Source organism: Pseudorca crassidens, chromosome 2, assembly GCF_039906515.1.
Source record: "Pseudorca crassidens isolate mPseCra1 chromosome 2, mPseCra1.hap1, whole genome shotgun sequence".
Lineage (NCBI taxonomy): Eukaryota > Metazoa > Chordata > Mammalia > Artiodactyla > Delphinidae > Pseudorca > Pseudorca crassidens.
The window spans coordinates 96,777,473-96,802,274 of NC_090297.1; the positions used below are offsets into that span (position 1 = coordinate 96,777,473).

At 51.6% G+C, this 24,802-nt stretch overlaps 1 protein-coding gene across 4 annotated transcripts; it reads right to left on the bottom strand.

Moving 5' to 3' along the window:
* Window positions 1–17,996: 17,996 nt before the first annotated feature.
* On the bottom strand, window positions 17,997–23,878 carry KCNA2 (potassium voltage-gated channel subfamily A member 2). Of its 4 annotated transcripts, none has more exons than XM_067727216.1 (3): window positions 23,771–23,878; window positions 21,222–21,560; window positions 17,997–20,776 (listed from the first exon to the last, which is right to left on the bottom strand). In XM_067727216.1, the coding sequence occupies exon 3, from the start codon at window positions 20,611–20,613 to the stop codon at window positions 19,114–19,116; it is 1,500 nt and encodes a 499-aa protein (XP_067583317.1). In that variant the 5' UTR covers window positions 20,614–20,776; window positions 21,222–21,560; window positions 23,771–23,878; the 3' UTR covers window positions 17,997–19,113. The 4 variants fall into 4 exon arrangements, with proteins under 4 accessions (XP_067583317.1, XP_067583316.1, XP_067583314.1 ...); XM_067727215.1 differs by lacking the exon at window positions 23,771–23,878 and adding an exon at window positions 23,497–23,630; XM_067727213.1 differs by lacking the exon at window positions 23,771–23,878 and adding an exon at window positions 23,080–23,197.
* Window positions 23,879–24,802: the final 924 nt, after the last annotated feature.

Below are 24,802 nucleotides of genomic sequence, written 5' to 3' on the forward strand. Positions count from 1 at the left end.
AATTGCTGGAGGAGAAGCACTTCACTCTGGGAAGTTCCTCAGCTCCATGAGGTCTTGGATCTGGGGAGAGGCCTAGGTTGGGGGGAGAAAGGTCACATGGCTCTGTTGGTAAATGATGGATCGTGGAGCCAGCACTGGACTGGAGTCAGGCGCCCTGGGCTCTTGGTTTCATCAGCCACTTACTATGAGTCCTGTCCCATTTCTGGGCCTTAGTCTTCCATCTGAATAATGAATGAGATGACCTCTAAGGTCTTTCCCTGCCCCTGATGTTCTATTTCTTCATAGCTGAGCCAGCACACCTAACCCCCAAGAGTAGTTTTACAACTGGGCAGAAACAAGAGATGTGTTATTCTTGGGATGGGGGGGATCCCAGAGGGAGGCAGCTGTGGGCCTGATGTGAAGGCTTTGGCTGGAAATTCTCAATGTATATCTATCCCTGGGAGAGCCCTATGGACTCTGTGTGGCCTTATTTTAGAGACATGGAAATACACCTCTGTCCCTATAAGCCCATTTGGAGAATAGCGGAGGAGGATCTCAGGGAGAAACTGAAGGCAGGTACCTCATCATACAGACTGGAGCTGTCGGTCCCTTCCGGATTCTTGCAGGAAGAGCTGGGCAGTTGTGACCCTACTCGTGCCCCTGAGCAGTGAGTTCCAGGTATCCTGGGGCTGAGCCTAGGAGCCCAGGAATGCAGCCTTCTACCTATAGTGTTTCCCAGGTAAGGGGCACCTGCTTGAGTTTCTAGATCAGCACTCAGGGCTCCCACCCTGCAGCTGGGTCAGCTCCCAAGGAGTCAGCTCCACAACTCATGGTCCTTCTCCTTTTCCAGGAGCCCTAGCTGTTCAAGTTCTAGCAGTGTCTGTGCCCTAAATCCCATGGCCTAGGGCTGGCCTTGACCAGACTCTTCTCAGACTTCAGGTGGCCAGTGGCAGGGCCAGCCAGGCCTGCTGGATGGGACCCAGGGCGTGGTGTATGAGGCTAATGCCCTCTGACAAGCCCAGGAGCTGTCCCCCAGGGGCACTCCTGCTGGCAAGGCTGGTTGGATTGATCTCATAATTAAATCAGGGCCAAGCTTGGCTGACCATCTGGGCTCTGACCCCACTTGGGCTCCGGCCCTTGGCTCCCAGGACGGGCCAGGGTTTGCCTCTGAGAAGGCAGAAGGTTTATGGTTGGGGTGAGGGTGGGACAGTGTGGGCTCTCACGAGAGGGATTATCTTGATTCTGTCTGTGGCTAAGAAAGGTCCCCTCAACAGTGCTCACTGGCCAACAGTTAGGACTGTGGGGAGGCTTGAAGGTGAGACTCCTTAGATGAACACCTTGGGTAAGTGAACTTTTGATCAGCTCATACAGATTTCTTCATCACCAGAAATGGCAGCTGCATTATACCAGATGCTCAGGCCAAAAGCTTGGAGTCATCCTAGACACCTTTGTTTTCTTACACTGCACATTCCGTCCAGCAGCAAATCCTACTGGCTCCATCCTCATACAGAGGATATATAGGCTGGATACCTAGCTGGGCTCCAGAATCCAACTACTTCTTGCCAACTCCTCTGCTGCCACCGCCATCCACGCTGCCATGCTCTCTTGCCTGCATTATTGCAATAGCCTTCTAGCTGGTTCCCCTGTCTCCATCCTGGCCTGCTACAGTCTATTCTAAACACAGCAGCTGGTGTGATTCCAGAAAAAATGTCCAGTCAGTTCTCTCCTCCACTGAAAGCCTCCCATGGCTTCTCACCTTACCCACGGTAGAATCCAGAGTCCTTTCCATCCCTGCAAGGCCCTACATGATCCACAAGCCCCTCACTCCTGTCCATTCCCAACCTTCCTGCCTTCATTTGCTACTGCCTTCCCCTTTGCCCATTCTGCTCCAACAACTCTGGCCTCAAAGGCACACCCTCTCCTGTTGGGAACACCCAGGACTTGCTGCTCCCTGAGCCTGGAATGCTTTTCCCACATCAATCTGCATGGCTACCTCTCTGGCTTCCTCAAGGTCTCTACTTAGATCCCACCTTAACCAAGAGATCCTCCCTGCCCACTCTGTATAAAAGAGCCCCCCTACTGTCACTCTTTATCTCTTCAACCCCCATGAGGGCAGGAGCTCTGACTGTTTGGCTTACTGATGTACATTCCCTGACTAGCAAGGAAGGGGGTACAATCTCTGCATTCCTCATAAAATCAAGTGAGGTGCTGGAACAGGATAGGGGCTTAATTCATGCTGCCTGAATCTGTGTGCCTCTCACTTACCCAGTGCTATGGCTCTTGACTTCTTTCAAAGAAGAATGTGGTGCAGTTGGCTTGACGGACAGTTGGCATTCCAGTTACCAATTTGCTGTGCATCCTTTAGCAAGATGCTGTCTCTCTCTGGGCCTCAATCTTCTCATTGATAAAATGAAGCAATTGGTCTAGTTGACCCCTGAGACTCTTTCCAAATCTGACAATCCAGGATTCTATTGCTCTCAGCCTCCCACCTCTCACCTCACTCTTGGGAGGTAGTTGTGACAGATGATGTAAGCTCTTTTTTTGTTTCCAGGTGAGCAAATTACCAACCTTTGAGTGCCTTGGTTTCCTCCTCCGTAAACTGGGGATAATCGAGCCTGCCCAGCTGGCTAGCACACAGATGTACTGTGAGGCTTAAAGGATGAGAAATTGCTTTGGAGTCTGGGTCATAAATAAGAGGAAGACTTAGCAGCGTGGATTTTGGAGCCAGATGGTTTGTGTCCCAATCCTGGCGCTGCAAGTTATGTAAGCCTCCCTATGCCTCAGTTCCCTTGTGTGTAAAACGGGTTAATTAGTGTCTACCACATACAGTAGTCGTAAGGATTAAATTAGTGAGTATATGTAAAGTGCTTAGAACAGAGCCTGGCACAGAGCAGTGCCATATAAGCATTTGCTTTTATTTTTTTTAATTAATTAATTTATTTTTGCTGTACGCGGGCCTCTCACTGTTGTGGCCTCTCCCGCTGTGGAGCACAGGCTCCGGACGTGCAGGCTCAGCGGCCATGGCTCACGGGCCCAGCCACTCCACGGCATGTGGGATCTTCCCGGGCCGGGGCACGAACCAGTGTCCCCTGCATCGGCAGGTGGACTCTCAACCACTGAGCCACCAGGGAAGCCCCATTTGCTTTTATTATTCACTCATGGAATCATTCATTCATTCTGCGATCATTTATCAAGAGCCTATTCATGTGCTATCAGTGGTTCAGGGTTCATGTCCTCCCCTTCCCTGACTTTTTCCTCCATCTTTTCCTTCTGAAGGGAGGAGCGGTCTTACCACGTGAGATTTTTGACATGAGGATGGCATCTTATTTACCTCTGGTCCCCAGAACCTAGCACAGTGCCAGGCTCACACAGGTGCTCCGCAAATGATTACCGAGTGAATCAATGAGCTGCAGGAAAGCCCAGCACTCGGCAGCATTCGTTAAATGCTGATTACCTGTCAGGGCCCCGAAAGGTGCTTTTTATATAAGGCCCTTATCCCCACAATAACTCCACAAGGTGGGCAGTTTCACCCCACTTTATAGATGAGGAAGTTGGGATTCAGCGAGCTCAAGAACCAGAGCTGGGATTCCAGCGCAGACCTGCCGGCCCAGAGCTGGGGCTCCTGGCCTCATGGGGCACTTCCTGCCCCAGAACGGAAGTGCCAGGCAAATTCCAATACACAGTTCATCCTCCTGGCTGCCCCAGGAAGAGCATTTACCCCCGACCCCACCCGGCTTTATAAATGAGGAGACTAGGTCAGGACACCAGAGGGAGGAAGACTAGCGGTGAAGGTAATCTCTTCACCCACTTCTTGGATCCTGAAAACGCAAATTGAAGAGTGAGGGTGCAGAGAGAGTGCAGAACTCCCCCAGGCTTCCTCCCTTTCTCTCTTGCAGGAGCTGGAGCCCAAAGGAAGAAAGCTTTTTCAGGAAATTTTAATATAGCGATTGCTCATTCACACCGTGCAGCCATGTGAATCCCATTGACAAAAATACCCAGGGAGGGTGATCCAATTCCATTGCACCTCGTAATCCCCAGACTTCCTGACTTTTCCCCAAGATGCCGCATCCCTACATTTTCCTGGAGGCTCTCAGAGATCAAGAGGGCTCAAGGACAGAGTTGGGGTCCTTGGTGATTTTTGCTGCAATGTCGTTGTGAGACCCAGCTGAAGTTGACCTCACCTGGGTGCCTGTGGTATCTTGTCAAGGGCACTAGACTTGGCTTTGATGCTTCCAGCTGTCTTGGATCTGAGTCCTAGAGTTGCCTCTCATTAGCTGTGTGGGTTTGGGCAGTTACTTTGCCTCTCTGAGCCTCATTTGAAAATTGAGATAGTGACAATGATCTCACAGAGTTGATGCCAGGACTAAATGAGTTGAGACAGGCAAACTGCCCGGCACAATGCCTGCATGTGCTCACATCTTGGTTGATTTGAATCATTTATTCAGTCAGCCTAATTACCCACTTTGCACGAGGAGCCCTTCTTTTATATGATTCAATAGCTTTAGATAATATAGGCTACAAAGGTTAAGGCCTGAAGGAGGTAAGGCTAAGAACGATACAGCAGGTCCTTGGACTTTGTGATGGTTTGCCTGACCATGCGTGTGTAAGTGCATGTGCATCCTCACATGTCCATTTCCCCCCAGGTGGTTCTGTCCCCATGTCACCCTTTGAGAGTTCCTCCATTCACGCACAGCCACCATCTCAAGCATCTTGGCCAGGAAGGAGAACTAGGAAGAGATAGAGAAGGGGTGGCGGGGGGGATGGCAGAGTGTGGCTAAGGAGTCTGGCCCCAGCTCGAGTGAGGGTGCTGCTGGGCATACCAAGGCCTGGATGATGGTGCCTGTTGCCTGCTGCCTTGGCTACTTAGATAATCTGGGGCTGAAATGGGGAGTGAGACTGTTATTCCTGGGGTTGGTGCCTTTCCCCATCCCACAGACCCCTGATGCCATGTCTCAGGGCTCAGTTTGACAGGGCTTAGAGAGAAGATTGAGGCCATTCCCATCCTTGCTCACCCAGGCTGGGTGGGCTATTTTGATTGTATCAAGGCTCCTTAAGGCAGATGAGGTTTTTTGTTTGGCTTCTTGTAAGACTCATCTGTGTGCCCTCAACCACATGAGGAAGAAGGTGGTGGTGGTGGAAGGACTAACATCTATCGTTAGTCATATGCCTTACGCGTATGGGCTTTGCACTCACACGGGCTCTGCCGCTTATCAGCTGTGTGACCTTGGGTTAGTTATATAACCTCTCTGAGGTTTGGTTTCCTAATCTGTAAAATATAGATAATTACTCACCTAACAGGACTGTCGTGAGAACTAAGTGACATAATGCATGCGAAGCATTTAGCAGAGTATCTGGCACAAAGTAAGCCCTTGACACATACAGCATAATTTATATATATATATATATATATATATATATATATATATATATATACACACATAAACTTTTTTGAAAAAAAATTCATGACAACTCTGTGAGGTATGCATTTTAACCTCAACCTGAGACAGTAAAAAAAGTTTAGAAATGTAACCTCCCTTGTCAAGGTCACATAGATAATATAGTCTACTATGCACTACAGACACGAATGGAGCCCAACCCTGACTCCAATGCCCAGCATTTCCCAAAACACCAAGATCTTCTCAGCCTCAGAATTTGGGAAGCCTATAGGAACCCTTTAGACACTAGTCCCTCAGGATATGGGAAGGGTTTGGCCCTGGGGCTGGTATGGGTTTGGGCAGGCTTTGTTTGGAGGGCATCCTCTCTGGGACCTGTGGGAGTGTGTGCTGGGGACAGGGCATTAGGAGATGTGTGACATCTTCACTGTGGACCATTTGAGTCAGGTGACTCAGACCACCTAAAGGCCAGTCTGACCCAGAAGTAGGATTAGAGGTCCCTTATAAGCCCAGAGAGATACAGGAGAAAGGGGGTCCTAGGATATAGCCATACCTTTGCTGTCCCAATGGCCCGGATATCTCGGCCACCATGGTGACTATGTGATATAGATATTCATTCCTTCAATGAATATTCATTGTGCCTGGCACTATGTCACATACTGGGGATTCAGAGATTGCAAGATACTTGAAGATCCTGCTTTAGACGTAGAGAATGGACTTGAGGACATGGGGAGGAGGAAGGGTAAGCTGGGATGAAGTGAGAGAGTGGCATGGACTTATATATACTACCAAACATAAAATAGATAGCTAGTGGGAAGCAGCTGCATAGCACAGGGAGATCAGCTCAGTGCTTTGTGACCACCTAGAGGGGTGGGATAGGGAGGGTGGGAGGGAGACGCAAGAGGGAGGAGATATGGGGATATATGTATATGTATAACTGATTCACTTTGTTGTAAAGCAGAAACTAACACACCATTGTAAAGCAATTGTGCTCCAATAAAGACGTAAAAAAGAAGATGCCTGCTGTAGGCTGGGAGAGAGAAGGCACCACACGCCACTGAACCAGAATGGCTGTGGTTTTACTTCTCACACGGCTGTTGGTGGCTCCCCAGATGAGAGTGAAAAGAGTGTAACTCTTCCATCAGATCAGACCTCAGGAAGGGCAGATTTTCCTGGGTACAGGAATCCCTGCAGATGGGAGATTTTCCTCCTAACTTCACGATAAACCATTAAGCGTGGAGCCCTGGAAGAGATGTTCAGGTTGGAAGAGCCTGCATTTCTCTGGGTAAGCCAATGATTTGTGGGTGTATTTACTGCCCTGAGTGAAGGGTGGGTCTAAGTGAAAAGAAGGGGGAGGATAATCAGAGCTGAGAAGTCAGATTCAAAAATGCCCCAGTCCTTGGATCAAAGAGATACAGGCTAGCCTTGTTTACATATCATTTCAATAGCACTAATTTCACATCAAAATATGTGGTCCTTTCCTTACTGCTGTGCTAAACCCTCCTGGGGAAACTTCAGGTCTGGATCCCGAGGCCTGAGGCCCAGGCACAGCTGCTGCACAGGGGACAGACTAATGGAAATAGATGTCCCAGGAGCCGGGCTGGCTCTGAGTCAGCCACTAACTCACTGCAGGTGAATTTCTGTCTTGCCCTAGAAGACCCACAAGGGCAGAGGATCCTAAGCACCAAGTGCAAATATATTTTTTAAATAAATGAATTTTTTGAATAAGTGAAAATGACTCTGGGAAAATCACTTTTCCTTCCTGGACATTGGGGAGAAGGTGAGGGGTCTAAGTTTGACTTATCGTTCTAAGTTTGGGGGCCTTGGACAGCTGGGGCACTCTCCATGGAAAGGTGACCATGCCACAGTGCAGTTTGCAGTTTCAGTATGCAGTTTCAGGAGTTTTCTAGAGCCTTTGATGTCAATTCTTTTTTTTTTTTTTTTTTTTTTTTTTTTTCTGTACGCGGGCCTCTCACTGCCGTGGCCTCTCCCGTTGCGGAGCACAGGCTCCGGACGCGCAGGCTCAGCGGCCATGGCTCACGGGCCCAGCCACTCCGCGGCATGTGGGATCCTCCCGGACCGGGGCACGAACCCGTGTCCCCTGCATCGGCAAGCGGACTCTCAACCACTGCGCCACCAGGGGAGCCCCTGACGTCAATTCTTGTATCTCTTAGCCCAGGTGAGGAACCCCTGGACCCGAAGAGGTTGAAACTCCTTTAACTTTTACATCTTAGTTTTCTTAGAATCCTGGCCCATTTGGAGCTTTCCAGAGGGGGAATCCAAGAGAGAGGAGGCATTTGCTATTGTTATTGGGCTCCCAATAAGTGCCAGGCACACTCGTTTAATCTGCAGAAGATAAGGTAGGCATCAGGATTCCTTTACAGAGGTGAGGAACTGAGGCTCGGGAAGTGACGTAGTATGCCTGGGTCTCAGAGCTGGTGAGCGATAGAGCTGGGATTCAAACCCAAGCCTTTGGCTCTAGAGCCCCCCTCTCTGGGCCTAATTTAACTTCTAGTTGTTCTAATGCTGCTTTGCTCCTCCAGTCCACCACACTGGCCCCAGGACTACGTGGGCTGTACCCCCTCACACCCCCGCCCCGCCGAGAACCTCTCTTCATTGGGAGGAACCAGCTGGGCAAAGCCCGGGGTCCCAGGCTTTGTGGTGGGGAGTACACAGGGCAGGTGCCGCAGGCCTGGCAGGGAAGGGCCCAGTGTGCTCAAGAGGCAGGGGTGGTCTACACTTGAACTAAATGAGCCCCCCGTCCCAAGGCAGAGAGAAGAATGGGAACCTGGATGTTGTAGCTTCCACACATCCCCGCTCCCCTTCACTTTCCCCTTGATGTATTTACCTAACAACATCTAAACACTCGGGGATGGACAAAACCCTCCCCAGCTGCCAGCTCTCAGCTCCTTGGAGGCGGGAACTCCCCGTCCAGCAGGAGGGACTGACCCCGCGTCCCATTTCCTTGGGGCAAGGAGCCCCGCCCCCCCACCTCTAGTCTGCTTGGGGCTGGTCTGCAGACATCTAGAGCTCTTTGGGGCACTTCACACTCCCACTCCATGCTGGACGAAATGCCCCCTGGGCAAGTGTGCCAGCAGCAGCCGTTGTCCCAAATGGTTCTCCTTCCTTCATCACCACCTCCCTTGTCACCTCAGTACCTGACACGCTGAACAAAGCTTTCTGAAGCTGAGATGGGGAGGGAGCTGGAGGGCCAGCTGCTTCAGCTGGCCGGTTTCCCAGGGGCAGAGCGTGGCAGACTGGAAGGGGTGTAACTGGAGATCATTAATGAGAGACTTGGTGGGGGGGTGCAATGTGCTTGCTGGTGGCTGCTGAGGGCAAGGACTGGTCCCACCCACACCGTGGCCACTTTTGAGCCATCTGAATGCTGGGGAGTCCAGCTATGGACCAGGATAGCCCTCAGAGGAAATGCCTCAGCAGTGTGTGGGTGTGTGAATATCAGAATCTTCTCCAAGGAGGCGCCACCGCATGGCTGGAGAACCAGGCCCCTCCTCCTTGGGAGGTACTGGCTCGAATGGGCAGAAATCGGGGTGGGTTTGAAGAAAGGGCCTGCAAAGGGGGCGGGTACGGCTGGAGTTCAGTGACTCCCAGGGGTCTGACTGCCTTTGGTTTTCAAACCGGGTCCCCCTGCCCCACACATCCCCTGCTCCACAAAAGGCACAAGAAGCACACGTACAATGGGGGAGGAATCTCAAACCCGCCCCTACCCTCCCATCCACATCCTCTGCTTCATGTGCGCTGAGCTCTCAGGATGAGCAGGTGGGCACACGGCCTGGGTGGTCCCTGATGCATCCAGGAGAGCCCTCTCCTGTTCTGCTCCGGTCTCCGGATGGGCCCTCATGGCTGCAGAAACTGGACTGAGAGTGAGGCAAGTGCACGCGCATGTTGGAGAGACGGTAATCTAGTCGGGCAAGAAGGAAGGTGGAAACGATCAGGGTCTGTCAAAAATTTTATTTGCGTTTTCATTTCACACAGAATGATGTTAAAATAAATCCTCAGTAATATATATTTATATACTTATTTACTTGTGTTGATATTTACAAAAGACTGTGGAGCTCCATGAAGTCTATGTACACCTATGATCAGGTGGACAGGCAATGTTCATTGAGGCACATATGTACACATATATGTATAACCTATGTACAAATATCAGACCCTACTGACACAGGAACTCTCAGCTGCAGAAGTCCTGGGCGGGGCAGTGTTGGTGGGGCTGAAAGCTTCCAGAATATGTCAGCAAGAATGATAATACCTATACATCCTGTGCAATGTGGTTATAGCTGGTGTCTAAATTTTCACGAAGCAAACAAATAGTTAAATGACTCCCAACTCCCATGAGTCTTCCCCACAGGCCCTGCTCCGCCTCCAGCTCCCACTGGTCCCCAGCCTCTTATCACCATGGAGACCCCGGTTCCCTTTTGGCATCATCCTTACGGAGCGTTACCATCAGCCTTGGAGTTCCTTCTCCTATTGATCCCAGAGAGGCTTATTTATCTGCCTCTCCTTTTTGAGTTTTCAGAAATTATTAGAGCTAGGACACGGAGGGCAGCTGTGGAGCCATGCCTGAGCAGCGAGGAAGCCAGTGCAAACCCTAATTAGAATCTGTGCTGTGTGAGGCTAAGTGAGCGGCCATTTCCACATTTTCTATCTATGTGCGCGTACTATATAAATCTCCAGAGACAGCCTATATAAGCACATACGCACACAGGTCTAGAAAAGGAAAAAGCATCGTGCACTTATGAGCTTTAGAGCTGTGTCCCTGATGAAAACTAGAGAATCCTCCTTGATTGCCGGCACCATTAATCCTGGCTGTTCCAAGATTACCCTTAGTGGAGCAAGGGGTGTGGGGATGCAGAAACCCAGTCAGAGGCCAATTTGGCCCGGGCACTGCTTGCTCAGCAGGCTGGAGCTCGATCATGGGACTTTCCAGCTTCCTGGGGCCCTTCAACTGAAGGAATCATCCAAGCACGACAACAAAGGGAAACTGGGTCGCTGGATCCCACGTGAAGGCAGAACTGGGGCAAGCACGGAGCGTGTTCAGACCCTCTGGAGTTGACACTCACCCTCGCCAAAGCCAGCCAGGCTACTCTCCGTGCTTTTCTCTCTCACTTCTTAGCCTGTGGCAGCTTGCTCCATTCCAGCCCTACCTGTCAGGGCACAGTCCTCGCTCTGTACTTCACAAGCTAAAAAGGCAGGCGTGTCAGCAGCTGACATGGAAATTGGTAGCAAAGTGAGCCCCTGAATATCCTCTTCCTCCCAGCTCCTTCTCTTTCTCTCTCTAGCAGCCCAGAGTGTTTATGTGCTCATACAAAGTGAGTGTCTGGGGAATCATTTTCAAGGAGAAGCAGGGCTTACAGCCCTCTCATGAAGACAGAGAACAGACCCAGGACTGAGTCCTCTGAGTAGCTACCAAAGGTCCTAGCACACTGCCGCATTTACACCGCCCTCAGTTACCTAGATGTTGCAGCAGCTGTCCACATTATTATGTAATTACACCTGCCCTGTGCATCTGTCCGTGAAATGATGCAGGCAGTTCTCAACTGCAAACTCATCTGGAACATATCTGACTATTTTAGGAGTGCAGGGGAGCACAGAAAGTTATATTCGTTTCCTTGCTGAGGTTCAGGAGGTGTAAGAAGTGGCCATCAGGACAGGCTGCCTCAGTTGCTTCAGTTTACCAGCTGGCCATGCTAAGTCTGGTTTATGGGCTTCTATTATCTGATTGCTGCCAACTTGGCCAGACCGGAGGGCTGCTGGGAATGTTGGGAAAGGGCAAGCACCCCTGCACCACCTCACTTGCGTCAGATACGAGGAGCCCCTCTCAGCCCTGTCTAGGTAGAGCGCACACAGTCAAGTGCAGGAGGTGAGGCTGGAAGTATCTCCCATGGGTCTAACACACTGCCAGGGAGATGGAGAATGACAGCACGGTTCAGCTCAGACCGAGCTGTTTCTCCAAAGAGGCAGCTGAATTATGGGTGCTCTACTGCCTACACCGCAACCTAGATTTGGCCAGAATCAACAAAAGGATGGGTTCGTTCGTCCATTGGTTGCTACACATCTCGCCTTCCATGGGGCAGAGATGTTCTTTAGCTCCTCATTAAAAATGTTACTTTCAGATCTCATGAAATTCAAGCCTAGGTTACCACCAATGACAAAGAGAGAGGGAAACAGATCCATACTTTGCCAGGTCTTCGAGCTTTCCCCTCCCACAGAGCTACAAAGTTTGGAATAACTTTTCTGGTCCTCAGTGATGAGGTTACAGCCAATCAGGGCAGACAGAACAAAGAATAAAGCACCTGGCCTTTAGATCAGACTTCTCTTTTATCCCTGAGTCAGGCAGCCACATAGGAGGGAAGGGAAAATTGCTAGAGCCTGATCTTTTGTTATGAAAGAACTACCTTCTAGAGAGGTCCCTACGCAGGAGAAAAGGAGCTGAACTGGAGATACGGTGAGAATGCAAAGGAAGGTCATTTTAAAAATTCAAATAAATGCAGTTTATTTCTTGGGTTGCCAAATGTATTCCACATTAGTGAAGCTAAGGGGATCGGTCAGTGTATTAACTGTATAACTTTTGAAACAATGGTATACATATATACATATACTACACATATATATACACAGATATATGTATATATGGAAAACCTGTGATAACTCAGGACCAATTAACCAAAACCTCGACTAATGAGAATTATGTTTTCTTACTATAATTTCAGTAGAAAGAGGCAAATGATAGTAAGGGCATTATCTGATGAGCCCAAATAGCCAACTTCCAGGGATGTCTTGCAGCCCGCAGACATTCAGCCTATTTCTTTGGTCTTCTCCACCCACACTCTGTACAAGGAGCACTGAGGTTGAGAATGTTGACCCTGAGCAATGCAAGGTCTTCTGTCATCTTCAAACATTTTACTTACTAAGGCAGGGAAGTTTATACTAACCTACTTAGGAAAGGTTTTTTTTTGTTTTTTTTTTTTCATAACAAAGGTTGAACCAAAACACGTTTTCCCATTCCCACCCAAAAAACCATAATTGTAAAGCCATCCGGACGGCCCCCTTCCCTGAGCATTTCCCCATCAGTTAACTGAGGTTTTGCTGTATACGCACGTATAGAGCAAGGTAGATTGAAAAGGAATGGGATGGGACCCTGGCGTTGCCAGTCTTCCCCGATTGTCCAGTCTGAAAATTCAACCGCACAGATTTTTTTCAGGAAAGGAGACTCTTCTAAAGTCCCCAGTTACGTGTGCAGATATTTGTGCAACAGTACACTATCTTGGGTGGTGGGGTCTTCGTTTCACTACTGTCATGCCCTAACCACCCACAAACACTATCCCTGTAGACCTCTGCCCACAAACACTTGCTTCTCTCCACAGCTCTCATGGCATCCCTTTGGTTAAGCAAGTCAGCTTGTTTTGAAGGACAGCCAGAGGGCAATTCCCCAAATCTGCCCAGTCTACCCATCCCAGGTGCAAACCTCCAGGCCACATTCCTCCAGCATCCATCTCCCAGGGGAGGGGAGGGAGGAAAACAGAGGGATCAAGTGATGGCTTTAAGTGCATGGAAATGATCTTCTGTAATGGCTCAGGATGCTTTATTCTTATCTATTGGTAAGCGCTTTCCTGCAGGCTTCCATTACACCCTGCCAGTCTGACCGTAAGTCCACGAGATGACCTGGTGTGAGGTCACTCAAACTCAAGGTTTCAGTGCCTGGAGGTTGTGAGAGTGCCATGTGAGAGCAGGCAGAAGGGGCAGGTGGCAGGGAGAGAGGGACGGAGATGCACACGGAGACAGAGAGAGGTGCACACGGGGAAGAGTCAGAGAGATAAAGAAAGCCTTCTCCCGACCTTCCTTGTGCAGATGTTGAACCAGTGTATGTTTACATTCCAAAGGAGGGTCAGAGCCTCAGAGGGCAGGAGTCATATGACCATGTGGGAAGAAGAGGGAACTACAGAGACGGTGAACTAATGCCCAGAAGCCAAGGGCATTATCTGAGCATCCGGGTACTATCACTTTTCAGTCCTGAGAACAAGATTTTGAGATAACTATTGCTAAAGAAAACAGTCACTACTTAGTTTATTGCACGTTTCCTCTTTAAAAAATAAACTATGAGAGATGGAGCTGAACTTTGGTGGGAAAGGAAGCAGAAAGAAGGGAAAAGTGAACTAGGTTTGTTTGAGGAAGAGACCCATCCCAGCTTGTCAGGGATCCCTTACCTCCACCTGTCCCTGCTTGCTGCTTTGATAAGAGAACAGGGCTGGTCTCAACAAGGGCCAAGTCTTAGGATCAAGATAATGGTCACATTAGCCGTTTGGACACCTCCCAGCATCCAGCGCTCTGCTAGTTGGCTCTGCAGGTGGCTAATGATGTTAATGAGTTTGAGGTCATGGGTTCATACCTGGCAATGGACACTTTGCCAAGGCTGGGCAAGCCTCCATTGTGTAACCAAGGAGCACCCTGGAAATTACACCCTATGTAGACCAGCCCTCTCAGACCAGGCAGCCGTCACCCAGATGGAGGCTGTTATGACAACGGGCCCCAGGAGAGCCAGAGCTGGAGCAGGGTTCACCATCCCCACCCCTGGGTAAACAGTTCAAAGCAGTGTACTCCTCCCACCTGCCATGGCGGGGGTGGGGGGGTCTGGTGCTACCCTCATATGCAATTTGCAAACTGTCCTATAGTTTCCTTTGGGGAAAGTCAGCCTCCACCTCTCTTCTCTGCTACTGTTGGCAGCACTGAACCCCCAGCCCGCCCTCTCTCAGCTGGGCGTGGCACTGATACTTTATGGTTGACCATGATTAAGGAAGTTGGCCAAAGACCTCACTACAATGGAGTGAGAGATCCAGGGAGAGCAGACAGGACAAGCTAATTCTGCAGCCCTCTCCACACGGGGTGGCCACATGAGCCCCCAGGCTGGAGACTCAACAAAGCTTTCCTGGGAGCCCTTTCCACACCAGACCAATGGAGTCTGGGGGCACACTCACTTGGGGCCCCCTTTCAGGGCTAACCTCCTGGTTTCATGCCTACTCCATCCTCGGAGGCCCAGCTGAGAGGAGCAGAGGGAAGCAGAGAGGAAGGAAGAGTGTGTCAAACACCACAGAAGCTTCAGGAAGCACAGTGCCTTCATTATGACCTTCGGTACATTTCAGCTCCTGAAAAGTTAATTCTGAAATATGACTAGCTCAGGTACTCTTTCTTCCTGACAACCTCTCCACCTCTCCTGGACTTCCTTCTCTGTGGACTCCTGAGAACTCCAACGTCCTTGAAAGTTTGAGCCCATGGAAGCACCTGCTGAAGCTAAAGGGAAAATTGGTATCCTGACTTGAAAACACTTGAAAGGCCCAGCATGTTGCGCGGAATGTGCAGACTTGGACCCACACGCTCATTCCCTGTGGCTGTTGCTTCCTCCATGGAGACTGGGAGCTTGACCATCTTCAGGAGGGAAGCGTGGGGCACATCCTGGATGGCCGCAGGAGCAGAGACCTGATCTGATGCCTGACTTCAACCCCCCAACTTCCATCTGAGGTGAAGCCTTTGCTAAAACGCACCCAGCTCTCAGCTAGTCCTACTAGTAGGAAGAGCCAGCTCTGTGTGTAACCCAAAACAGCGTGTAATCTTACAAAGCATTTCAATCTGGCCTTAGAATATGGGATACAAATCAGGCCTCCTGAAAAAAAGATGCTGTTTGCTTGTGTAACATCAGGTTTAAGTCCTTAATCAGGTTTCACTTAAGCTGAACTGGTGTGTGTTTCCTCAAGGTACAGCCACTGGGTGGGGGGCAAGGCAACCAGGTGGAGCCGGGGCAGGGGAAGAAGCCTGCCTGGCATTGCACACCCATAGACGGGACTCAGGAGTTGACTCCATGGGGCTTATGCCCAAGAGCAAGTGAGATGCCACAAGCAAGTAAAGGTGACTCATTTTAAGAGACAAGTCTACATATGGCCTTGACTTTCTGACTGAGCCCCCTGACAAAGCCACTGGGGATGGAGGGGCGATAAGGTCTGTGGGCTGAGGGAACGTTGGGAGCATCCTCACTCTGGTTCTGGGCCTGCGACCCTGCAATTTCTTGAGCCACCACTGCTTTCAAGAGGACGGACGGGGTTGAATCCAGAGATCCCAGGGGTTGGGAGCAGGGGAGACTGGGCTATTGGGTTGTCTGTGTGGACTTGTTTTGAAAGAAAGGACGGGGCCAGGAGGTGTATATTAATGGACCGTCAGCTGTCCCAGGTCCTTCCATGCTTGACACCAGGGTTTCTGGTGGGAGGAAGGTGAACAGGTAGAAACCCTATGAGATTCCCAGTCTTAATCACAGATCTGCTTGACAATGGTGGTCCATATTTTGCCTTAAACCTTGGGGTTATTTTTCTGAAATCTAGGAGTGAGGCGGGGGAAAAGACTAGAAGAAGAGATTTCCTGAAGGATATTGAGGGGGAGAGATGCAGGTTAGGGAAAGATGATTAAATCTGATCTTTTGTTTATGCCTATTAATTTATAGCTATGGGGGCAGAACAATGGATCTGAGTATATGTACACATTTCATGTGTGGTGTGTGTGTGTGTTCTTGGGTGTGTGTGCTGTATTTTGTGTGTGTAATATGAATAAATGTATTGTGTGTATAAACCGAGTTTGTATTTTGTGTGCAGAAATAATAGTCAAGTATCTTTTGTGTATTCTGTATGTGTACCCATGTGTCCGTGTAGTTTCTGTGTGTTTTGCATCTGAGTTGCAGGTTTGTACGTGGTGTATGTAGGTATTTGTATATGTTCTGTATTGGTAAGTACATTCCGTGTCTGTGCTGAGTGTGCGTATTCTGGATATAGGTATAACCGTGTATCTTTTGAGTGCCCTTTTCATTAATTTGGTCTCTGTGTATTCTGCGTGTGTGGTGCATGTTTTGTATTTGTGTATGGCAACAATGTAGATCTCTTTTGTGATGGGTGTGCATGTCTGTGTGCCGGTGTGGGTGAACATTTTATAGTCCCAGGTCAAGGACACTGGGATAAAACATCTACCCCACAACCTCGCCCTTAGGTATGGGTTGTCTTACCATCTATTTTCCCAAGGTCTGTGTCCCTCCACCCTATGTCTTGGAAATGCAGCACCATCTCCCATATAGGAGAGGAAGAGAAGCACAGAGGCTTCGCGCTGGGCCTGGGATGCCCTGCAGACCCCTGGGGCTGTGGGTGACCAGGAACTAGTGAGCACCCTGGGCTGGTGCCCCACCCCCCCAGGGTAACTGGAGGTGCTGAAGAGCCAACAGTGAGGCCGGGGCTGGAGTCATGGCTGGGCAGCCTGACCACACAACTCGCTGTGTTTGGGCAACTTAATCTATTATGTTGAAAGGCAAAGAAGCCCAGTTTGTGAGGCAAAAGCTTCCCCACCTCCATCTATTCCAGGGCCAGCTGAACTCTACCTTTAGGCTATGCAGTGCTTCTTCACTCGCAGCCTGTTCTGGCGGTGGGGAATGATTCTGTACCCAGCCTTTGGTTTCTTAAGCAGCCCTGGTTGCCAGTTTAATGCGGAGAGAGCTTGGGAGAACATGATGCCTGTGGATCAACTAGGGTTTCCTTCCCTTGGTCCTGAACTTCAGAAATTTCCACATAGAGGAGGTTTCCGTTCAGCCCAGACCTGTGGAATTGGGTCCCCAGGAGCCCTCCTCCTTAGTGTCCTTGGTTTCAAAGCAGGTGATCCATTCTTGCTCTTTGGGGAAAGATTCAGGAAAGTGACTGATGCAGAGGCAAATGACCATGTTGTTTTTGTGTATTTTGCATCAGAGTTGCAGGTTGTGTCTTCGTTCATGGTATATGTAGGGCTCTTGTGTATGTTCTATATTGGTAAATACATTCTACGTCTTAAATAAAAACCGGACAGGGTGGGGAAAGACGAGAATGGAGATGATGAAGATGATGGGCTGTAGAGAGGAGGCCTGGGTTGGGTCTGGCCCAGGACAGCTGGAGCTGTGAGGGCCCTAGGGCCCTTGTGCACTCAGTAAGACAAGCTTCAGCCATGAGAAACTGAAGCTGCAGCACGTGGAGGGCAGAAAGACAATTCGAACATCTAAGAATCCATGAAGACTGGAGTGTCTGAGGCAATGGCAGCAAACCTAGGCCCAGTGGGATGATCAGTGAGACAAATTAACCCATTAGGCCTCTGAGACAACCAACCCACCAAGCAGTGGATTTGCTCCTGAACCTGAACTCCAGAGAATGACTATATATGTATGTGTGCATATATACATATACACACGTATGTATGTATATATATGTATATATGTATATATATATGTGTGTGTGTATATATATATACACACACTCTAGTGCACATAGTCAAACACATGCATATATTGCCCTGTGTCAAAAGTATTGCATAAGCTTATACAAGGTTCAAATGCAATTTTTCCTATAGCTAGCTAGGTAGAGGAATTCGGGAAAGAGATTCTCGATACATGTTTACATACACTGGATCCACAGATCCGCATTTCCTCGGGACGAGATGCCCCAGTCAGCTATACAGTCATGCCCGTGACTAGGTTAATTCCTAAGATGCAGTCACGTGAGGTGTTTAGACACTGCTTTCCCCGCTCGCTCTCCTGGCTTTGCAGAGCTGTGTGCCCCCATTTGGAAGAACAGGGATGGGGTGGGCTGGAGGGCCAGAAGTTTTGGTTCCCCACTCCAAACAGTCTATTTTTTTCCTCCTGATTGAGGGCTTTTGTATTCTGATGGGAAAAAAAAGACAACCCTCGTTCAATGCCACTCCTAGGCTATTAATACTCTAAATATGAATACTGTGTAGGCTACTAAGAAAATAGGTTATCTCCTGTGTTTTAAATATTGAGATTCATGCAACAAACACCCATGCAGCTCTATCGCATCACTGGTAAATTTCACTGCAGTGTCAGTGTAGCTGGGCCCCGGCACTAGGAAAGCAGATGCCTGCAACCTCCAGTGTAGCGAAGAAATCAGACATGTTTTTGTGACCCCGAAGCCTGCAAAAATGGTGAAATCTGAAGCTGAGAGGTCCCTTGGTTTGTCAGCTTCTCCCGGTAGGGCTAAGGGAGCAAATGTGAAACCTGACAACTCACATTCGGTCATCCTAACCGTCCCTCCCCTGGGCTTCCCTCACATCGACACTGCAGAGAAAAAACCAAATGCAGTATTTTCCGTTATGAAACACAAGCCTCCGGAGCGTCTGCTTGGCAACTGCATTTCACAACCCCCCAGCCTGTGACACAGAAAGTAATTCCAACACACAGCACTGTGTGTTCTTTTCAATGCAAAAATGGGAAAGACCTTTCGAATAATTACCAGAACTTTAAAGCTAAGCTACCGTGGTTTTCCTCTGTGAAGGGGGAGGTAGGCTCAAGTGGGGTGTGGGGGGGGAATTGCATCTCCGAGATGCCGTGTGCATTTCATTAGGAAGAAAAGGTGACACTGATGTGGTAGGTTCTGTATTTGCTATGAGGTGGCCTCAATGTGTCCTTCTGAAATCCTGGCTTCCATAGGTGACTCCCATCTTTGGAAACCCCTAAGCCGGTGATGAAGATTTGCATGAAAGCCATGGATACATATTCTGTGTTCTAAATCAAAAATCAAAAGATCAAAAGTCACTTGCACGACTATTGCTTTCCATGCAGAACCAGATACACACTGTAGAACACACTGACTACAATGCAGGCTATTATGCAATATCTGCATTAGTTCCATTGAGCTGTGAGTATGTGAATAGGGTTCAATCAGACATCAGTTAACATTTTGGTAATATTCACATAGTTTGTATTAGCCAAAGTGCAGTTGGCTGTTTTCAAGTTTTCCTCTCTAAAGTCCTCGTTACTGTTGTTTACCCCCTCCTGGATCTCCATGTAGTCAGACTTACTAATGGTAGAGGCACTTCTACTTTTCTTTAGGTCAGGGGAGGATGGGATCTTTGGACAGCTCGTCACTTGCAAGTACTGGGCCTGTTCCTCTCCCTCTGTCTCCCGGTGGTAGAAGTAGTTGAAATTGGACACTATGACGGGGACAGGTAAGGCAATGGTTAACACACCTGCAATTGCACATAGGGAACCCACGATCTTTCCCCCAATAGTAGTTGGAACCATGTCTCCATAGCCTACAGTTGTCATGGAGACGACTGCCCACCAGAAGGCATCCGGGATGCTCGGGAATTGGGACTCTCGCTCATCGGCCTCTGCGAAATAGACAGCACTAGAGAAGAGGATGACCCCGATGAAGAGGAAGAATATCAGGAGGCCTAATTCTCTCATGCTGGCTTTGAGGGTCTGACCTAGAATCTGAAGACCTTTGGAGTGTCTGGACAACTTGAAAATCCTAAAGACTCTTACCAACCGGATGACTCGAAGGATGGCCAGTGACATGGCCTGCTGGCCCTGCTGAGCATCTTCTGGCTTCTCAGCCAGCTCTGTTCCCAGGGTGATGAAGTAGGGGATGATGGCTACAATGTCAATGATGTTCATGATGTTGGTGAAGAAGCCGGCTTTGCTGGGACAGGCAAAGAACCTCACCAAGAACTCAAAGGAGAACCAGATGATGCAGAGGGTCTCTACAATGAAGAAAGGGTCGGTGAAGGAAGTGGACTGCTGGTACCCGATGGTGCTATTGGAATAGGTATGGAAGGTCACTCCACTGCCATGCATGTCTTCATTCTCATCCCGGAATATGGGCAACGTCTCCAGGCAGAAGCTGACGATTGAGATCAAGATCACCATGACAGATACAATAGCTATAATCCTGGCAGGCCCTGAGCTCTCTGGGTATTCAAAGAGAAGCCACACCTGTCTCTGAAATTCATTTTCGGGTAGAGGACGCTCTTCCTCTTTGATGTAGCCTTCATCTTCCCGAAACATCTCCATTGCTTCTTCTCCTAGCTCATAAAACCGAATTTCTTCGGAGAATATATCTAAGGGCACATTCACGGGTCGCCTCAACCGGCCCCCAGACTGGTAGTAGTACAAAATGGCGTCAAAGCTTGGGCGGTTCCGATCGAAAAAGTACTCGTTCCGGAGAGGGTCAAAGTATCTCATCCGCTTCTTTGGGTCCCCTAAGAGGGTCTCTGGAAACTGGGCTAAGGTCTTTAGCTGGGTCTCAAACCGCAGCCCTGAGATGTTGATCACCACCCTCTCACAGCATTCGTGGTCTGCTTCTGGGTCATAGGTGTCCTGCGGGTGCCCAGGGAGGGCAGCGGCCTCATCCACTGGGTCTCCGGTGGCCACTGTCATAATTGGAACCAAGAGAAGCGCCTCTCGCTATGCCTTCTAGCTGCCTGGCGGCAGGGAGCTCAGGGCGCTGCTTACGGCCCCAGGAAACACAGCAGCATCGGCCTGCACTCCTGCAGGGGAGCCCCCAGGTCTCTCTGAGAGCCAGAGAGATAGCCCCGCTTGGCTGAAAGACAGAGGTGGTTAAGGACATAAGACCACTCAGCATTGGCAACTAGACCTGGGTTGCTGCTTTTTCTCTCTCATCTCTCAGCCAAGAAGCTCAAAAATATGACCACCACCACAAAAAAGTAAGATTTATGTTCACCTCGTAGCCTGGCTGGGGATGAGAGGGGAGCAGGTGGCGGTCTCTCAAGAAAGCTCTGGATTGCCCTGCACTGGGGGCAGGTGGCTGGTACAGGTCCCTCTGCACTGCACAGGCTTCATGGAGCACAGCCCCATATCAGAGGCTGGAAGGGAACCTTCTCCCAGGCAGTGAACTAACGTCTTGCAGATACCTGCACCCTGGGAGGTATTTGCAGTGGTGGACCTTAGGCCTGGGCCTCTCTCATTGCCCACACCCCAATGACTCTACACATGGCTATTGGTTATTAAATAATAGATTGATTTACCTGACAAGGCAGGAATCTGCAGCTCTCTTCCTTGCAGAACTGATCTGATGCTGCAGGAATCCTAGATACACAAACAGGCAGTCTGATTCCCCATCACGTCTTCTCACTTGAGCTAGAAATAATGGTGAGTCATTCTGGGCAGGAGGGTAGGCTCCAGGTCCTGGAGGTGAGCTCCAGGGCTGGGCTGGGCTGGAGGGGCAGTGGGATGCCTGGTCAAGGGCACGCAGGACTCGAGGACAGCCGAGATTGGGTCTGGAGCCTTTGAAAGGAAGGAGGCAAGATGCAATGCTCAGCAAAAGCCAGAGTCCTCCTGGCTGTCCTCAGGAGGTGTGACGTTGCCTGGAAAAAACAAGGTGGAATCAGGGCTTTTGGGCAGCTGGTGCCAAGATTTAGGAGGGCGCTGGCAGCTTCTCTTCCATGCCCACCTTGCATTCTGGTGTCACACCTGAGAACTATCCCTCAGCCTCCCAGCCTCCTCTGGGCAGGCTTACATCAGTTGGAAGTATGCTCTCCCAGGGAACAAGCCTTTAGACTTGGCTGGGCCTGTCTCCTCCAGGGGCCTCCCCGCGCTGAGCCAGATGCCCCATTGGTCCTCTGCAGCCATCAGGAGGGACTCTGGGCAAAGCCTCCCACCCCCAGGTCAGGACACAGCATCTCCCAAGGGGAGGGCTTCCTACGCCGCAGCCTGACTTCCAGCTCTGTCCTCTGCAGAGTCCTGGAAGAAGAACGGCTCCTCCCCACTCTGGCCCCCCAACACACACACTCCTTCAGAGCTCATTTAGGGAGACTCCTCACACAGAAAGGTCGATCTCCAAAAGCTGGCTGGCTTGGTCCCAGGACTTACTCTCCCTCAGGGATCCCTAAACTGCAGGCCTCCCTCCGGGCGCGGTGGCATTTGAACTGGGCAGGCGCTCGACCACCGATTTCACCCCAAGACAAAATCCCTCACGTCGTCTCCTCGGCAGTGAGCACAGAACCAAGGCTCAGTCAGCCTGGCTTCGAGGCGGCTTGGCAGCAGCGAGAAGGGGGAGCCTGGAGGAAGCCGGCTTCCGGGCTGGCCCCCTGCCGGCCCAATCCTGCCGGCCCCAGGGCGGGGAGGGGTCCGGGGCCTCTCCCCATCGCCCCGGGCTCCGGCCGGGACTCCGCCGGGCGCGCTCCGCGCTCGGCTCGGAGCGAGTGGATCAGACCCACCAGCTGGCCGCGGCAGCCAGCGCCACCTTAACCCCCTCCTGCCCGATCCGGAGGGGGCTCTAGCGGCGGGCCTGAGCGCAGCCCAGCTGTTTTGCCCCTAGGATCCGAGGGAGCTCCTAGGCTCCATCTCCTTCGGAAAACACTGGAACCTAAACACTGGGGGTGGGGAGTAGGCTGCTGCCCCAGATCTTGGCTTCCTCCCTCCTAAGAGCGGGGTCACCCCGGCAGCCCACGGCCCCAGGGAGGCGGAAAAGCCCTTCTCTGCCGAAAAGCCGTTTTCATTCCGAGGCGGAGGGGGGAACGCTGCCCGGCCGTCGCAAGTGATATGGGTCCTACCAACCGGCTCTATTTACCAGACATGGTTATGCTGTCACTGCACTTCCCATCACCCATCAGCTCCTCTCTGCGCCCCCCGCCCCGCGCCCCGCATTGCCCGGAGGGTCCCCGAGCCCGTTCCGTGTTCTCTCCTTCCGCTGGACGCCAGCCCCCCTTGCCCGCCCCGGCCCGGGCCGGCAGCCATGGTCGGCACAGACTCGCCCGCCCCGGACTCAGCCCGAGCCCGCCGCGCTGCCGGCTGCGCCGCCCGGTGCCCCGCAGCCCCTGTGGGCGCCGCAGCCCAGGCAGGGGGAGGCAGCACGCGCAGCCGAGCGCCCCGACACCCATTTACCCTTCCCGATGGGCACCCGGAGCCTCCATGTTTCTGGGTGACCGCAAGCGCCGGCGGAACCGCGGCGGCAGCGGGCGGCGGCAGCGGGCGGCAGCGGGCGGCGGCGGCGGCGGCGGCGGCGGCGGCGGCGGCGGCGGGGTGCGGGCGGCCAGCCGGGAGCCGGCTCTGCAGTCCCGCCGGCGGCGCGTAAGGAGATCCCGGCCGCCGCCCGCAGCCGCACCGCGCCACGCAGCGCCGCACCTGGCCGCCAGCGAACTCGAATTAAAGGGGCCGGCGGGGGCCGGAGCCGACGAGGCGCGCCGCCCGCCGCCGCCGCCGCCACCGCCACCGGGCTGTCCTCTCAGTGGGGCCCCAGGGCCTCGGCCCCCTCCCCGCAAGGAAAGCACCCCATCCCTTGGCAGAGCTCAGCTTACTGACCAGAACCTCGTGGAGGGCTGAGCTGGGTGCTACCAGGGCCGGGGAACCGGGGGCAGAAGTTGAGGAGCGGTCATGAGAGACTCCTGCCAACAGTAAGAAGTAGCCAAGGAGGAAACATCAGTAGCAGCTCTCCCAGGCCCGAGAAGGGATCCAGCCCCGTGGGAAATGTGTTGCTATTCTTATGATGCTGCCAGACAGAATCTGCAGACCCCCTCCTTGCCCTCTAGCGCCGCCTCACCCCCTCCTCCTGCTCTGCCTCCCACCCGCCTCTTACCCAGCCAAAGCTTTGGCTTCTCAGAGGGGAATGCAGCAGGTGCGGGCCGCAGTGTGGCAGAAACTCGCTGCTGTGTTCGCCCCCACCGGGACGAGCCGCAGGAACCCGCAGAACTGCAGCGCTGGCTCTCTGGACTCCCTCCCGCAGAGCCGGGGCAGGGAAGGCTGGGGGACGTGCAGCTGCCCCAGGGAAGCGCCAGCTCCTCACAAAATGGGCCCCTGACAGACCTCACAAAACCAGCTGGCCCACGGGGCTCTGGAATTGGAAATGCAACTCACGGCGCACCGGGGTGGGTGATGGAAGATGCCCTTTGCTTTTGGAAGAATGTGTGGGAAGCCCAGTCTGCCCTCTGCTCAGATGGTGGATCTGAGAGGGCCCAGGGTGCTCTTGGGAGCCCCGTGACAGCCCCAAGCCCTTGCCAGTTCTGGTGTCCTGTCTGAATTGCTGTTCCAAACAGCGGTTCCTTGAGCCCAAACTGCAGCAGACACGGAGCCCTGTGTGCAGAGGACCTCTAGTCCCAGGGAGGCTGCTGCTGGGCCCTCCTTGATCAGATAACCCTCCTCTTTAGGCCTGTAGTTCCTGGTGGAAGCTCTGAGAACCTACAGGGTCTGGGTCTGTGGAATTCAAGTGTTTCATCAAGGTAGTATTCAAGGCATTGTTTAAGACTGGGGGCCTAACCAGAGCTGCAGGCGGACAGTGACCTCAGTGAGCTCTGGGAATGACAGATGACTACCAGGCAGGACTGGTTTGGTTTAGGGCCTCATAGAAGCTGGACTGGCAGTGTCCCAACCTGAGTGTGACCTGAGTATTTTGGAACCAGCCAGGCTGGGACTTAAATCCCTGCCAGGTCCTAGGCAAGTTCATTCATGTCTCTGAACCTCAGTTTCCTCATCTGCAAAATGAGGATACTTCACAGGCTGTTGTGAGGGTTAAATTGTTTATGCAAAGAGTTTAGCCCCCAGCAGACACTCCACAAATGTTGGTTTCTCCACTCTGCTTCCCTAGGAAACTCCCCTCCCAGCTCCCAGCTTC

Bases quoted from the DNA above. Each gene is read 5' to 3' on its own strand.
- KCNA2 (XM_067727216.1), bottom strand. From the start codon at position 20,613: ATGACAGTGGCCACCGGAGACCCAGTGGATGAGGCCGCTGCCCTCCCT.